The following is a 15,200-nucleotide window of genomic DNA, read 5'->3' on the forward strand; positions in this document are numbered from 1 at the left end:
TATAAACTTCGATCCTCTATTTTAATTTAAAGCACTTTATTTTTGTCGATCGATGTTGTCAATTTGCCTAAATTAAATGTGTTTTTCAGAATATAAAAACAATGTTCCATCTGGTGCTTCAGCCTGTAAACATGGACCGTGGTCAGATTTGGCGCAAAGACGATCAGGAATGGATGCAAGTCATAAGGCATTAGGTTATATCCTGACTCTTATAAAATAAACAGGAGCTCAGAATTTTGATTTATTTTACTGTCAAATGTTGGAGTGCAAAAAACTGGTTGCGATGAGAGCAATCTTTCTTTAAAGTCAATAAGGGGGAAAAAACTAAATAAGATAATAAAAGCATTCCGCACACCGGAATTGAAGATGCGCATTAACATTGATGCGCCTGAAATTTAACAATGACGATCAGCTTTGCAGGACAAACCCGACCCCGTCTCAGAAATCACCACGGCAACAGTTCTGATGATCCGAAAAGCGATGCGGCTCGATAGTACGTTACAAAAATAGACACGGCTCTGCCATCATCAGAGTCACCGATAAAACACCTCACCACAAACACCTACGACAGTATATCATCATGCATGGGTGGCATGTTGTTTTTGCAACACCAGAACTGTCACATGACTGGCTGCTACATCGACCAATGAGATCTCTGCTGCAGATGTTTCTGGACAAAAGACGGGACGTGCTGGATAAAAGAGGATGCAAAGCCACTGATGCCACTGATGCCACAATGTTAAAAAAAACAAAAAACATCCACAATGATGCTGAAGAAGCAATATCGACTTAAGTGTGCTCTCGTGGACCAATAGGATGCTTGTAAATATGTCGACAATTGGCACGCTCTGCTGGCACTATGATATATTCATTAAAAACACAAGGACGTTGATTAAACATGGCACGGTTCTAAATTCAAAGTTAAAATTGAAGGGCAGTTTGTATTTAATGATAAATGCCTCACATATATTGTCTGGGGAATACTCAATCCATTTACTACACAGGACTAAATACAGTATGTTTGTTTTTTCTACATATTTAGGTTACATACTGCGACACATTCCCTCACTCTTCCATCACCTGCCATATTTCATGAAAGCAAAACATCATTCAAACTCTCATCCCTTTTTTCGTGATCTTAAAACGCTCAAAAAGTGAATTCTCCGCGTACGAGAACGGTAACAAACTGCCTGTAAACAAGCAACGACAACCGTCTCCTCTAAGTAGCGCATCTTATCAGATGAAACATTGTTACTCCATATTTTCACAGCTCCACTTCTTATCTATTTTGATTCATAATTAAGTAATACTGACATAAAATGATCGGCTACAATGACTGACCCTGCACGAAGGATGCGCACCAAAAGTGTCAAAAACAGCAGAGGATGGAGTTGACATTTAAAATGTTTCTACTTCTGGTCTACAGCATCTTTGGAAGACCATGGTCTGTCTGAACAGAAACCAAGGCAAAGAGCTTCGCAAAATGCGTTTTTTAGTTTTTTAGTTACAGCTACAAAATGTTGTCAAGGCCCTCATGAAGATGACCTTTATCTTCAGCGGATGAGAAATGTATAGCTGTCAAAGGACTGTGAAGCTTCTTCTTGTCGATAGTTCTTCCCTCCAAGCTGACCGCAATTCGTCGACCTCAGCCACTCCGGTGGCTTCCGTCTCCGGTGCGCTGTGATCGGGCCGCGATCAGCTCGTGGGACACTCTCTTGGGGTCCGTGGCCAGGCCCAAGAAGCACATGGCGTCGATGAAACAAGTGGTGAGGTTCAACTTGCAGCCAAACTCGCTTGTTGCATAGTCAAAGGGGAACGTGTGGTGATAGTTGTGAAATCCCTCACCTGTAAGTTACAAGGAAATCAGCGGTGAGCAAATCATCGAAACATTTCTTCGTAAAAAACCTGTGGAGCTAACATTAGCATTACGCTAGGTAGACCCTTCTGTCTGCTGCTCTCTGAGATCGCTTTTTTGTTTTCCCTCAATTCGATTATATTTGTTCAGAAAGTGCAGTTCGGAATAAAAAGTCTTCAACATTCATATTAGTACACTACCAGTAAGGAGCCAGTCGGCTCAGCCTAAAACCACTGAAGCATACAATTTTTGTTTGTTTTTTAATTCTATTTTTGGTGAACAACTTTCAAGAACTGGGTGCCATCTTAGAACATCCAGGTCTTTTAAAATATCCATTGTTTCCGCACCAGTGACACCTATTGGTTGTTCAAGGCGCTAGCATTCTTGTGGGTGGATCCAGTGGGAATAACTGTGATCTTCAGAATAAATTAAAATGTTTAAATCAGCCTTTAAATGAGTCGGCCATTTGTTTTGTGATCTTGCACACCGTTTTACTGTTATTGGCTGCCGGACTGGTTTAGGTCGTACCTATTTGACATATATCGCACTGACTCTTGAACCCACTGTGCAGCCAAATGTAGGCAACAGGTGCAACGCATAACTCTTAAAGTGATCCTGCGAAACTGAATGGTATTGTTCTAGAGGTGACACTTTCCTAACAGTCATGAGTCGAACAATTCCTGTTTCAACGATGTATTTGCGTTTCATACCTATAGCGCTGAATGTGACAAACTTGTTCTCCCTGGGGTTGATGCCCTCGTCATAGGGCCTGTTCCCCCACATGTGAGCCGCGCTGTTGACCAGCCAGGTGGCGTTCAGCACCAAGGTGTACCTCAACAGAGCTGGGACGAAGTACGCCACCCACAGGGACTCCCCCCAAAAGTACCAGGGCACGGACATGGGGACGAAGAAGCACATGAGCAGCACAGACGGCTTGTAATACCTGTCGAAGAGACAGAGCGGGTGGAGAGCAGAATGAATGGAGCTGTTTACTCAGTAAGGCATAAACACACAAATATCGGGCGTTGGATTTTTTTTCCCGCGCCATCTCTTTCTTCAACGTGACAGTTTCCATTAAAGTCGACCGTGGGAACCGATCTCAACATGCACGACAGACATGTTAGTAATTGTCACCTTGTTAAACCAGAAGGACCACAGACACAAGTCTGCAGCAGCGTCGGGTTAAAGTTCAATCGGTTCAAGTTCAATTTGCTCTATATTTGTATTTGACACACCAGAGACTAAAATAACGAAATACACTTATGATTGTTTACTGTCCACGCTACACGCTACCGCCTCCCATAATATGAATCATTGACTGAAGCCACTTACTTCCTTTGAAACATTACAACTTTGTCAGACTTCAGGTCACTGAGTTCCAGCTTTTTTCCCTTCTCAATGACGTCGGGGTGTTTGCGCAGCATCAGCCAGCCAATGTGAGCGAAGAAGAAGCCCCGGACGGCGTTGTGCGGGTCAGCATCTGTCTCCGAATATTTGTGGTGAACCCTGTGATCTCGAGCCCACTCAAAGATATCATTCTGTGGGTTCAGGTAAACACAGAGATTACACACACTGCAGACACAACGTGGTCGTTACAAGGTAAAGAAAACTGCTGTTATTACAGAGGCGAGTGTGTGTACCTGAAATGACATGGAGTTGGCTAAACCAAGAAAGATCTTTAGAGGTAATGTGGCCTTGTAGGATCTGTGGCTCCACAGGCGATGAGCTCCGGCAGTAACTCCTAAAGCACTTATGAAAAAACAAAGTAAGGCTGTGGGGAGAAAGGCAGAAAGTAATTAGGACTGCTAGCAATTCAAATACTGCACATTTGTAATATCTAAGCATCAGGTGTTTTCTGTACACTTGTACTGTCAGTGTTAGGTCTGCGAATAATCCTGCAACAAGTGATATTTTGCAAGTGAGTCATCCATGTTACATTGTTATATATGTGTAACTAAAGAGGAGATCGACCCACTAAACAGTAAAATACTCACTCAAAAAGCTGAAATGATTACTGTTGCAATTTTTTCACCTCATTTTAGCGTGCAAGGCCTTTCCTTTTTGTCAAAGGTAACATATTTTGGGAATTTGTTCCAAGATGATCTCCCCAACACAATCAAATGAATCACACGAGCATTCCTGCACGCTACCTCCTCCCATAAAATGAATCATTGACTGAAGCCACTTACTTCCTTTGAAACATTACAACTTTGTCAGACTTCAGGTCACTGAGTTCCAGCTTTTTTCCCTTCTCATATCTAAGCATCAGGTGTTTTCTGTACACTTGTACTGTCAAGTGTTAGGTCTGCGAATAATCCTGCAACAAGTGATATTTTGCAAGTGAGTCATCCATGAAGATCATTCAAATGTGCCTGTGACTGAACTGGTTTGTACGAGTCTACTTATCGCACGAGAGTTTAAAAAAAGATGGAAAATGACACGAGGCTGTGACAGTCACTTGGTAATGTAGCTACGTCATATCGGATGCTGACTGAATGGATACAAGCGGCTGATGCTTGCATGACTGGAAACCTACTCATAAGTGCAGCCTCCGTGGTTTTAACATTCATAGAAAATACATATTCCAATGAATTCTAAGGACATTTTTTGTCAAGTAATTAAGCAGAATGCAGCTTGTGTAATCACTCTTTGTCCTATGATACTGTTACTTAAATATAAAATAACAAACATGATAGCTGGTCTCTTGTTAATAAGAAGTACACGTTCATTTTATGAGAAGCGCCCGCTGTGTAGTTCGCAGCTTTATTAAAAGACTTGCTGTGACATGAAATCTCGGGTGATATATGGCCTGATCTATAATCCCACTACATGCAGAATACTGGGAGGAGCGTGCACGACATCCGCGCAGCCACCTTTCGACGGTGACATAACAGCTGTGATTTCGTTATAATTCACTGTATTCCGGCCCAAGAATAAACACCCAACCCCTTTGCAAAAAATACTGTAACTGTTACAGTGTAACAGGTAGGAATTGACTTACACCAAAGTAAGGTCAAAGGGGATGCTGAAGGGATGACGGACACGCCGTAAGCGGCACCGATATGCAACAGAGTCATCAAAACGACGTTTGTCCACACGATGATCGAGGGAGGTTTGGGCCCCTCTTTTTCTTTGTATGAGTGATCAAACACGTCTTCTCTGGTGGCTTCTGGAAGAACATTTCCGTTGCTCGACTTGTGCTGCTTCTTCACCAACTCCGTCATCGTGGCTGCGGTTTGGGTGCTTGATGCTCTGGGCGGTAAAAAAAAAAAATGAATAAAAATAAGAACGACAAGAAAAATCGGTAATATCCGTGTTTCAGTGTTTCAGTGATAAAAGCAGAATGAAGCCCGCTGCGCTGCAGAGGAAGAGGATGTAATGAATCGATGATGCTGACTTCTAGTTGACACAATTTCCCCACCATACGGCTTCGACATTTGCTGCGTAACGCTCACATTACACCTGTAGAGTAACTTAACGGAAGATTTTTAAAAAACTCACCGAAGAGAAGCAGATGAGTAGGAAGGAGATTCCGGCTGTTAAGGGGAGAGGAATAGGTGTGCAAAGTACTGTAACCGGTGAAAGAGAGAGCGGTCGCTGGCTTCGCAGCAAACGCATCAGTTGAAACAGTGCGAGTTGCCACCGACCAATCAGCGCACGGATGCCGCCTCAACCTCGGACTCTGATTGGCTGCCTGGTTATCTGCTGTTCACCTTTCATTCATTCTTCTGCCAGATGTAGATTTACCTTCTCTGGTGATCCGCCGCTACGGTCTAGACAGTGTGAGATTGGTCTCTAAATGGTCACAAATATGCCTGACATTACATAATGTAATACTATATGATTTAATTTGATTTGATTTGATTTATCAGAATCAGAATCTGATTTGTTTGCCATGTATGCGTACGCATACAAGGAATTTTACTCCGGATTTTCACTTTGCTCTCAACATACGCACATACACAAGTTTACAAATCAACAAGAAAAATATAAAAAATAAAATAAGGACAGCAAAAAAAGTACAACAGATGTTAGTATAAACATTTAACGACTATGTACAATATAAATATATATATCCAAAAGTAGATATGTATATGAACATAAACTTATTTATTCCCCTGTTTTAGCAATCACGCTTTCAATCAATACGCCTAACACTACTGCATTACGTTACTTTTCATGCCCCTCATCAATATCGTCCTATAACAGCAATCAAAATAAGAGGTAAATAATAAATTGAGAAATTATGGTAAAAATAAAGATCAGAAAAAGTGATGAAATAATGGTGATGATACAGTAATTATACAACAACAGAAACAATAATTGAATAGCATAATTGTTAATCATGTATTGACATATCACATATTGTTACACTGACAACACAGGACAACTGTCACTACTGTTCATTGCAACCAGTTGAGATTGTATCCCTCAAAACTATAATCTCATCATATACAGTGTATGCCCTGTTGCCCTGAGTGTTCACCAATCCACGAGATGGCCACGTTTTCCACTACCACCTAAACGCAGCATGCATTTGTAGATATGTGTGGAGCTGCAGACCGTGAAAATAGTTTCCACCATATGACTCATGGTCTCCACGCGTAAAAGTAACCTGATCTTGTAAAACTGATCCGTGCGTATCAGGCGATCCATGCGCACACATTTCATAATCTGTTAATAAATACAAAATAATACAACAATTATGTGCAGATATTTGTATACACAGGAAACTCTCCGAATGCGAATATTATCAGACCTTATTAAAAAAAGAATGTGTACATAAATATTAATGTTCATTGAGGTTGTGATGTGTGCATTTACTGTTGTACATTTACTGTTGTACATTGACTGTTGTACATTTCTCATTTGTAGATCACGTAATGCACATTTGTGACTATTTTGTGATTAATTCCACTCCACTATGAACTGAGGAGACAGTTACAAATGTTTTAGGATCCTAATTCAAAAAAGGGTTGACACACATACAAGTTGTCACAGTTAAAGACAGACGTTATGTCTCCATCTAGTGGGGTAAAGAGCCAGGGACTCTCTGATATCATGCAAACCTCTCTTTATACATCAGTGGTGCAGACGTAACGTATATGAACGTCAGCTTTCAGCCAAAAGCAGCACAAAAAAAGACAAAAACTGACGGGCGTTCTATTTGCAGCATCTGCCTGACGTCATCAGCAGGCGCCCGTATTTACCTCTGGTCCAGTTCGCTCAGCCCGCTGCAATGGAGGTAAACAGGGAGGAAGCCGAGCGCTGCATCGACATTGCAACCGCGGCGTTGACCAACGACCAGCCGGAGAAGGCGCAGAGGTTCCTGGGCAAGGCTCAGAGGCTCTTCCCGACAGAGAAAGCGAAGGGTGAGTGTTAAGATGGCCGAGCCTGTAGGAAAGGGGGCGCTTCAGCCGGGGAGGTCTGCAGCATCATCACCTGCGGCATCACCTGCATCCCGGATGAGCTCTGCAGCGCATGTAGCCGGGGCCTTTTGCGAGCTAACGAGCTAGCTGCCATAATGTTGTAATTTCATGACAAATCAGCATCCTGCTGTAGCTATTGTGCATGCATTATTCTGTGCACCTGCTCAACGTGAAACAGCTGTTCTATGATTGAAACGCTGTCCTCGATGTGCTGTCAGTTGCTTTTCCATTCGATGGCTATGCCTAGAAAGTCTGTTGACTACAGGGCAAGATAGGCAGAGGAGCACAAAGACCCCTAGATCCCAGGGAACCAGTTTATTTACAATAATAATATCTCTTTAACCAACCCTCCCATCTCCGGCCCAAGAGGACCAATAATACACATTTACAATACATAGCAAAATAAAAATACATTTAATTTATTTGACCGTTATTCATCCAGGATAATCCCATTTAGATTTTGAATCTCTTTTACAAGGGGGCCCTGTTGAATGCATGTCTGAATATATTTTTATGTTCACAACACTGTTATTGTGTCCCTTCTAGAACTACTGGAGCTAATAGCAAAGAATGGATTTACACCTCGACAAGGCGGCCACTCGGACTTCAGTGGGGCCTCAGGGCCTCGACAGCGGCAGAGCAACAGCGAGGATACCAGACCTGAAGAAAAGTCTTCAGACACCTCGAAATCCTACTCGGCAGACCAGCTAGATGCTGTGAGGAGGTAAGGCTGGCGATAATGTCAAGACTCTGTGGGTTTTACTGAAGGCACGGTTGACATATTTTTTGCCTTGATACGGCAGCTGACACTGAGAACCCCGTGTTCTCCACACAGGATAAAACAATGTAAAGACTTCTATGAAATCCTCGGGGTCCAGGCAGACGCCTCTGAGGATGAACTCAAAAGATCGTATAGAAAACTTGCTTTGAAGTTCCATCCAGACAAGAATCACGCTCCTGGTGCCACAGAGGCGTTTAAAGGTGACCAGCATGAACTTTCATTCATCACTGACGTTAGTGCAGAAAGCCTGAATAGAGGCTGTAATTATGGCTGCAGAAGGTGCCATTGTTAATGATGATAAAAACATCATTTGACTTCATTTTAATTGATTAATTTAAATGTTTCGCTTCCAACAGCGATCGGAAATGCGTATTCTCTTCTGAGTAATGCCAACAAAAGACAACAGTATGATCAATGTGGCGACGAGAAGAGGCATCCGTCAAGTCACAGCCCAGACAACGGAAACTTTGAGCCAGATATTTCACCTGAAGACCTCTTTAACATGTTCTTTGGTGGAGGTTACCCATCAAGTAAGTGCTGCTGCTTTGTGCTTTCATGCCAAAGCTTGTGAGACACAGTGTTTTCATTGTCATACTCACTGTGATCTGTCTATTAAGTGCTACATGTGCTACATTGATCTAGGTAATGCTAATGTGTACACCAATGGGCGGATGCGTTACCAAAGGCGAGAGGGAAGAGAGCGACAGCGGGAAGTGAGTTTGATGTTGTTATTAGAGCTCCTGCAAACTGAGGATGTGCAAATAATGTGAAGTTATTCTTAAACAGCAGGGGGCGACGTTGAGTTATTTGTCATTTTACCTTTTGAGGTGAAATTCAGTAATATTCAAGTGTCTTTCAGCGATTGTGGGGTTTTGACACTGAACTGTTTTCTTTGCAGGGAGGCCTCGCTCTCTTCGTGCAGGTCATGCCCATCATCATCCTTGTCATTTTGTCGGCCCTCAGTCAGATCATGGTCAACAGCCCCCCGTACAGCCTCAGCTTCAGGCCGTGAGTGTGAACACCTGCCCAAGAAGAATGTTCAATAACAACACTAACATAACATAATTGTTACATTTGTTTGCTATTTTTGCAAGAGCGAGAATGTCACTGATTTATAGCTCAACCAAATGTTTACTTTCATAGTACTTTCAGTTACCTTGCTTCCTGAGACAGATCCATTGTAATGACTTGCTTGTTTGATTTAGAAAAGAACATCTTGATGCTGCCTCAATTCATTCCAAATAATCACAGAGCTCTTCTGTGTTTGCAAGGATTGCTGGCTCCATTTGTCTGGCCTCCCTCCATGTTGCTTGCCTTTGTGTTTCAGATACACTTTCTGCGAGCCATTATCAGCCATGACTCATGTTAACAGAGACAGACCGGTACCAGATCTGTCATCTGTCATTAGTCATTGGATCTCTCTCCCACACTTTCGTCCTATCGTCACGCAGGTCAGCAGGTTACACACAGAGGAGGCTGACTGAGAACCTGAAGGTGCCATATTATGTGGGGCAGCAGTTCTCCAGAGAGTTCACTGGACTGAATTTGAGGAACTTGGAGCGGACGGTGGAGGACGATTATGTTTCCAACCTTCGCAACAATTGCTGGAAGGAGAAGCAGCAGAGTATGTTTGCCAAGAACACAAATTGGGCTTATTTATTTATCCAACCATGAATATGAATTGTTGTTTCTGCCAGTTCTGGGAAAATAATGAAAGACATTGTCTGCTTTTTATTCCCCCTCATATACCTCTCATTAATTGCTTCTATTTCCTGCAGAGGAGGGCATGCTTTACAGAGCCCGCTATTTTGGAGACAATGATCTGTACCAAAGAGCACAGAGGGCTTGCACACCGAGCTGCGCCAAGCTGTCCGAGATCACAGCGTCATTACACGGTTGATGCTGCTTTCATAAGTAAAAGCAAGTTCTCTACATGTTTCCTATTTCTGAACATATTTTATTATCAACAGCTGCATGTTTGTTTTTCATTTCACAAAGTGAAAATGTTTTCATGATTTTCTTTCTTTCTTCTTTTCTCCAGGTGTCCAGAGTCAACACAAAACAAATATTAGCTGTAAAATATTATTGGCTGTAAAAGATTATTGGCTGTAAATAGATGCTTTAACAGTCTGGAGACTGAAGATGACTCAACAAGCAACACAAACAAAACCAGCACCGACTGCATGAAATTGGCCACACAAACTGGAATGTGAAATTAAAATATAATGTTATCATAATGTTTTAAAATAGGGGAAAAACACTGAAAATAGCTTGTCCTCTTGACAAGATAGGGGTTTGGAAAAACTCCAAAAGGTTTTTGAATGGGAGCCAGCAGTGGTCACTTTATGGTTTTGCGAGAATACAGTTTGGAACAGGAAAATAATGGTTAGATATAGTCGTACAGATGTTATTTATGTAGCAGTTTATAAGATGCCACACTGAGCGCTTCCTCTTTCCTTTTACACAGTCAAATCAGCGAGGGAGAGGAGTCAGAGGAGTCTGGTTTGCTGATTTGACTTCAAGTGCACATTCTGAAACTATGCAGGAATAATGTGAAACCTCTGATGAACATACACTCATGTCTAGGGTTTGTCAGACAATGAGCACCTGAGATTTGTCTTCGTCTGTGTGTGTGTGTGTGAGTGAAATAACAATTATGAAATGTTCCTTTACACTTTGCCTCTTTTAATTGTGTTCGGGATAAAATAATATGCTGTGACCTGATGGCACTTCACAATAAAAAGATTGAGAGATGTGCCTACCCACAAAGTGGGACTTTAACAGGTTCTAGTTTTTGAACGCAATGTCTCTGATGAACATCATCTGTTGGAAAAAGCAATTTTTGTCACACCTATGTTTATAGAATGCTATTTATGTTCTGTATTATTTATTTAGAAAATGATTATCAAAAGAGCTCTTGCTCACCTTTTCCACCATGTTTTTACTCCCAGATGAAAATAAATATGGATGCTTAAAACGTGTTGGGCGTGACTCATTGCTCAGAGCAGGACGAGCACAGAACAGAACGTGGAGACAAAAGCTCAGTCAGCACATCCCGCACGTAAAGTCTGCCGGTCAGCTGGCTGAGGCTGGGAACAGGAAACATGGCTTTGTGCACGTTCACATTTTGGGGTGGGGGGGGGGGGGGGGGTGCAGCAGCGTGCAGCAGCATGTCACATTCTCTCAGTGCAAATGTACTCTGCTGTTTTTGGCAGAAGTTGCACCTCTGCTTTCTGATTTTAACTTGCCAGTGTTTTAACTTTCTTCAGTTTTGCAACTTTGTAATTGTTGTGCATAATGTGGCCGAGTATGTCTGGCTCATATGTTAGCTGATCCATCTATAGGTATATTAGTATTCTGGCAGTTTGTCAAAGGGTACGCATACAGCTTTATATATGTTGCTCTACATTGAGCAAAATCATGTTTTTCCTCCTACAGCAGGGGTCTCAAACTCAAACCGGCCCGCCACGTCATTTTATGTGGCCCGCGAATCCGCCAGCAAAAAAAAAGTTTAAAAAAGAAATTAACTTTTTTTTTTTTTAAGTAAGACTTGATAATAAAAATATCCCCATAGTCGAAATTATGAGATAGAAAGTCATAACTATGATAGAAAGTCAAAATGATGAGATACTTTAACACACAGTCACAGAAGCAGCTCTTTGGCTGGTTACTGTACATTTGACATATAAATGTATTGTGAGTACATTGAAGACTTTAAACGTGTCTTTAAAACACATGAAATACTTCATGTGGGATTGTACAAACGCACCCTTGAAAGGATTTCAAGCATTGAACAAAGTTATTGTAATAACTTGTTTGATATTTGTCTTTGTTATTTTCTTTAATAGTTTGATCTTTGATAGAGTAATGTGGGTTTCTTAACCCTCAATTAAAAGGATTTCAGTTATAACAGAAATGTGCTTAAATATATTTTTACATTTATATAACTGCATGTACAATATTTTTACACTTGAATAAACAATAATCAAATGCAGAGAGTTATTTAACAACATGTTACGAGTAGTTACATTTACGAACCGGCCCTTTGTGGGCGACCATGATGCTGATGTGGCCCGGAGTGAAAATGAGTTTGAGACCCCTGTCCTACAGAATCTGGATATAAAACTACAAATGGATGATCTTAATCTGACAAGTTTCAAGAAATAAGACAACAGACGAGAGAATTGTTAAAAAATAATAATTTATTTGCAGTCATGGAAGTACAAAAACAGTGCAATGTTATGAGTATTTGAATGTCAAATAAATAAAGTTTAAAGCAGGAAAGGTCGACACAAGATACAAGATCAACTGACATTGGAAATCTTAGCCGTAGCTTGCACATAAACTGCATAACGTAAGCACTGGTGAGCCTTTGCGCTTTAATCCAAGCGGTCACTAGGGTCCCTAACAACTTGCCTGGTGTACAATTCATCACTTGGCGTACATTACAATTCATTGGCATGTATAAAAAGAAAAAAAAACAACACAATGGTCTTGAGTGACTATAATCATATAGCTTAGCTGCCATTGTGTGTTTCAATAGAAACTGAGGTACGCGCTTTGATACTTGCAAAATGCCTATTTACCACTTATACCATGATGGTTACACATTGTGATTTGAAACGTGACACCTGCTCCAGGTACCATAAACTCCCTTACAGTGGGAACAAAAGGCTACACAATGACAAAGTCCCTCCTTACACTTCAGAAGGCAGGCACCATACACATGGAGTTATAGTAATAAGGCCCTTTCTGTGAGCTTAACTGGGCGTTGTAAAAAACGCAGACAGTAAAATATCGACAGTCCCATACATTTCTCAACATTCCTCAATGAGCAGTTCCTCGGAACAATACAGTTTCTTCTTAATCACTCGGAAACCAGTGCTAAGTTTAATCGCTTCTCTCACGACTGGAGTGGAAGGAGACTTTGTGCTAAAAAGTCCTTGGATCTTGGGCCACAGCCCACTGGAATCTAGCCGCAACACCAGAGTCAGCTGAAAGGTGGGGACAAGGTAGGGGTCCACGGACAGCTGTGCCATGCTCTCGCAGACGGCCCCTTGCTCCACACACAGGTCAACGAGAGCCCCCCTCAAGCCGCAGGGCTCGCTAGCTGCCAGGTGAAGGAGCTCCTGTCCGATGTGCTCCAGAAGTTTGTCGGGGATGAGCAGCTTGGTACATCGTAAGGAGTCTTTGGAGTCTCTCAGGCTTCCTGCAATAAGGTCCACTACTTCTTTCAGGATGGTCTCCTCCATTGGGTCATTAAACAGGTCTTCATTGCAGTGAGACAGGTCACTGGAGACATCTGACCCTGTTGTCAAGACACAATAGGGTTTAGCATTGGAGCCATGGAAAAAGACAAAGAGGAAAAGGCAAATTCACTCAGAATTAAGTGTTAGAAACATTTGCATTGGTCTTTACCTGAGTCAGAGAGATCACTCCTGCTGCCATCGTTGGACCCGGAGTCAATACTGCTGCTGTTGGCAGATGTGCTGAAATCGGCCATCCTTTGAACCAGTTTACCCCAGGACAGCCTCCTGAGACTGCTGTCCACTGGAGAAGTGGGTGAGCTGCAGATGCCAGTGGGTGCAGAGAGAGCGGGCATGGTAGTCCTCTTTGCAGTATTAGACAGTATCAGCTGATCCTGTGGTTAACTGTTTACGAGGAGACAAAAACAAAAAGATAAGCACTCAAACTTGAGATAAACGGCAGTGGACAAGTTAAACATAATTTAGTAATACTTCAACATAGGTAAGATGCATTTTAAGTATTACTTGTTACAGAATATATGAACAGTACAAGTTTACAGGATGAAGATCTTTGACGGTCGCTTAGAGCTGTTAAAACTGCAAAACTGCAAAATAAGCAATATGTGACATAGTACTTACAGTGTATATGACAACGGTGCTGATCAAGTCCGACGTCGATGTAGAATATAGTTATTTGAAGGCTTATTGTCTGCAAAAACAACCATCTGGTAACCTCTTTCCCCTACGCTGCCTCATCTACACAGTAGCTGCCAAACTATGCGGTTTGTCCTGCAACAATGTTTATATATGGGCTGTTAGGCCACGCCCACCCGCAACCCAGCCAGCCAATCATAAAGAGAGGCACGGCATCGGGAGCTGTATCTTGCCTGGTAACATGCCAGCAGAGAAGACAAACAGCAGGAGGAGGAGAGGGGGGGGGGGGGGGGGGGGGGGGGCTGTGGTGCTGAATAGCAGACCCCGGTGTTGTTGAAATATACAAAGACTTGCCTGAGCTTCCTATAGCATCCTATATAATTTCTTTGTTTGATATCTTTCATAAGCACAAATAAATGACTTTGCTCTATGTGCAGCCACTGTATTAAAAAGCATTGAACAGAGTCCATGCAGGAAAAGATCAGCAGGTTGAGTGTTGCAGTGCACATTACGTCACCTGTTTTGCTCAAGCATTACATCATGATTTTTTCATCTGCCACACAGAGGTGAAAACAACACACAACCGGCTGCAAAATGCAACACGGGGAACACGATAATATGCTGATAATTGTTTTCTATTCAAAGATGTGCATCTTCCTACATTTGCACTCAAATAGAACACCACTGACAATAAGGCCAAACAATAGAAATGCAGCAGGAGGGTAGCTTTACACAGTATAGCATTACTGTCACAAAGTATGCTCTGGTGCCATCAACGTGCTTTCAGGCATAAAAAGCACTGCGTGGGGAAAATGACGAGTTCATTTGTTGGTGAGAGTTACACGGTATACTGTACCAGATGGAAACACATGCAAACTGCAAGAACAGCTACAGCGCAAAGCAGAAACTGCTGCTTTGTTTCATGTACACTACAAAGAGGCCGTCACTGTACATGATATACTCAATGTTTGCTTGAAGAAAAAAAGTTGGAAAGCTGCCAGATAAATGCTGTGTTAACACACGAGAGCGGGACGTACTGTATTTCAAGTAATGGAGGAACTGAAAGACATAAACACATGTCGGTACAAGATGTTCTGAGGGGGATGCAGTGAATTAGGAGTCATCGTCATATGTTTTTTGGGGGGACGGGGGGGGTCCTTTTATATACAACAAATGTGGACTTAAGTTAAAGGCTTCAACAATGCATGCAAAGCCTTTTACAACTTTTAACAACT

The 15,200-nt window shown here is 42.1% G+C and overlaps 3 protein-coding genes across 3 annotated transcripts; 1 reads left to right on the top strand and 2 right to left on the bottom strand.

Moving 5' to 3' along the window:
• Positions 1–498: 498 nt before the first annotated feature.
• On the bottom strand, positions 499–5,482 carry scd (stearoyl-CoA desaturase (delta-9-desaturase)). The gene is made up of 6 exons (XM_079293882.1): positions 5,357–5,482; positions 4,857–5,107; positions 3,496–3,626; positions 3,188–3,393; positions 2,566–2,798; positions 499–1,845 (listed from the first exon to the last, which is right to left on the bottom strand). The coding sequence occupies exons 2-6, from the start codon at positions 5,077–5,079 to the stop codon at positions 1,646–1,648; spliced, it is 993 nt and encodes a 330-aa protein (XP_079150008.1). The 5' UTR covers positions 5,080–5,107; positions 5,357–5,482; the 3' UTR covers positions 499–1,645.
• Positions 5,483–7,091: 1,609 nt separating this feature from the next.
• Positions 7,092–9,965, top strand: dnajb12b (DnaJ heat shock protein family (Hsp40) member B12b; the record flags this gene model as incomplete). The annotated part of the gene is made up of 8 exons (XM_079293721.1): positions 7,092–7,227; positions 7,831–8,008; positions 8,120–8,265; positions 8,422–8,595; positions 8,708–8,778; positions 8,964–9,073; positions 9,517–9,689; positions 9,844–9,965. The coding sequence occupies exons 1-8, from the start codon at positions 7,095–7,097 to the stop codon at positions 9,963–9,965; spliced, it is 1,107 nt and encodes a 368-aa protein (XP_079149847.1). The 5' UTR covers positions 7,092–7,094.
• A 2,282-nt stretch (positions 9,966–12,247) lies between these two features.
• On the bottom strand, positions 12,248–14,081 carry ddit4 (DNA-damage-inducible transcript 4). Its single transcript, XM_079292673.1, has 3 exons — positions 13,951–14,081; positions 13,484–13,716; positions 12,248–13,373 (listed from the first exon to the last, which is right to left on the bottom strand). The coding sequence occupies exons 2-3, from the start codon at positions 13,665–13,667 to the stop codon at positions 12,883–12,885; spliced, it is 675 nt and encodes a 224-aa protein (XP_079148799.1). The 5' UTR covers positions 13,668–13,716; positions 13,951–14,081; the 3' UTR covers positions 12,248–12,882.
• Positions 14,082–15,200: the final 1,119 nt, after the last annotated feature.

This window comes from Melanostigma gelatinosum (assembly GCF_949748355.1).
Source record: "Melanostigma gelatinosum genome assembly, chromosome: 21".
Taxonomy (NCBI): Eukaryota; Metazoa; Chordata; class Actinopteri; order Perciformes; family Zoarcidae; genus Melanostigma; species Melanostigma gelatinosum.

What these genes read in the sequence shown, in the direction of transcription:
- scd (XM_079293882.1), bottom strand. Translation starts at nt 5,079, where the DNA reads ATGACGGAGTTGGTGAAGAAGCAGCACAAGTCGAGCAACGGAAATGTT. An exon ending in CCAACTCCATGTCATTTCAG is followed by an intron (nt 3,394 to 3,495) that starts GTACACACACTC and finishes CTGAACCCACAG; the next exon opens with AATGATATCTTTGAGTGGGC. An exon ending in TGTCACATTCAGCGCTATAG is followed by an intron (nt 1,846 to 2,565) that starts GTATGAAACGCA and finishes TGTAACTTACAG; the next exon opens with GTGAGGGATTTCACAACTAT.
- ddit4 (XM_079292673.1), bottom strand. Translation starts at nt 13,667, where the DNA reads ATGCCCGCTCTCTCTGCACCCACTGGCATCTGCAGCTCACCCACTTCT. An exon ending in GAGTGATCTCTCTGACTCAG is followed by an intron (nt 13,374 to 13,483) that starts GTAAAGACCAAT and finishes TCTTGACAACAG; the next exon opens with GGTCAGATGTCTCCAGTGAC.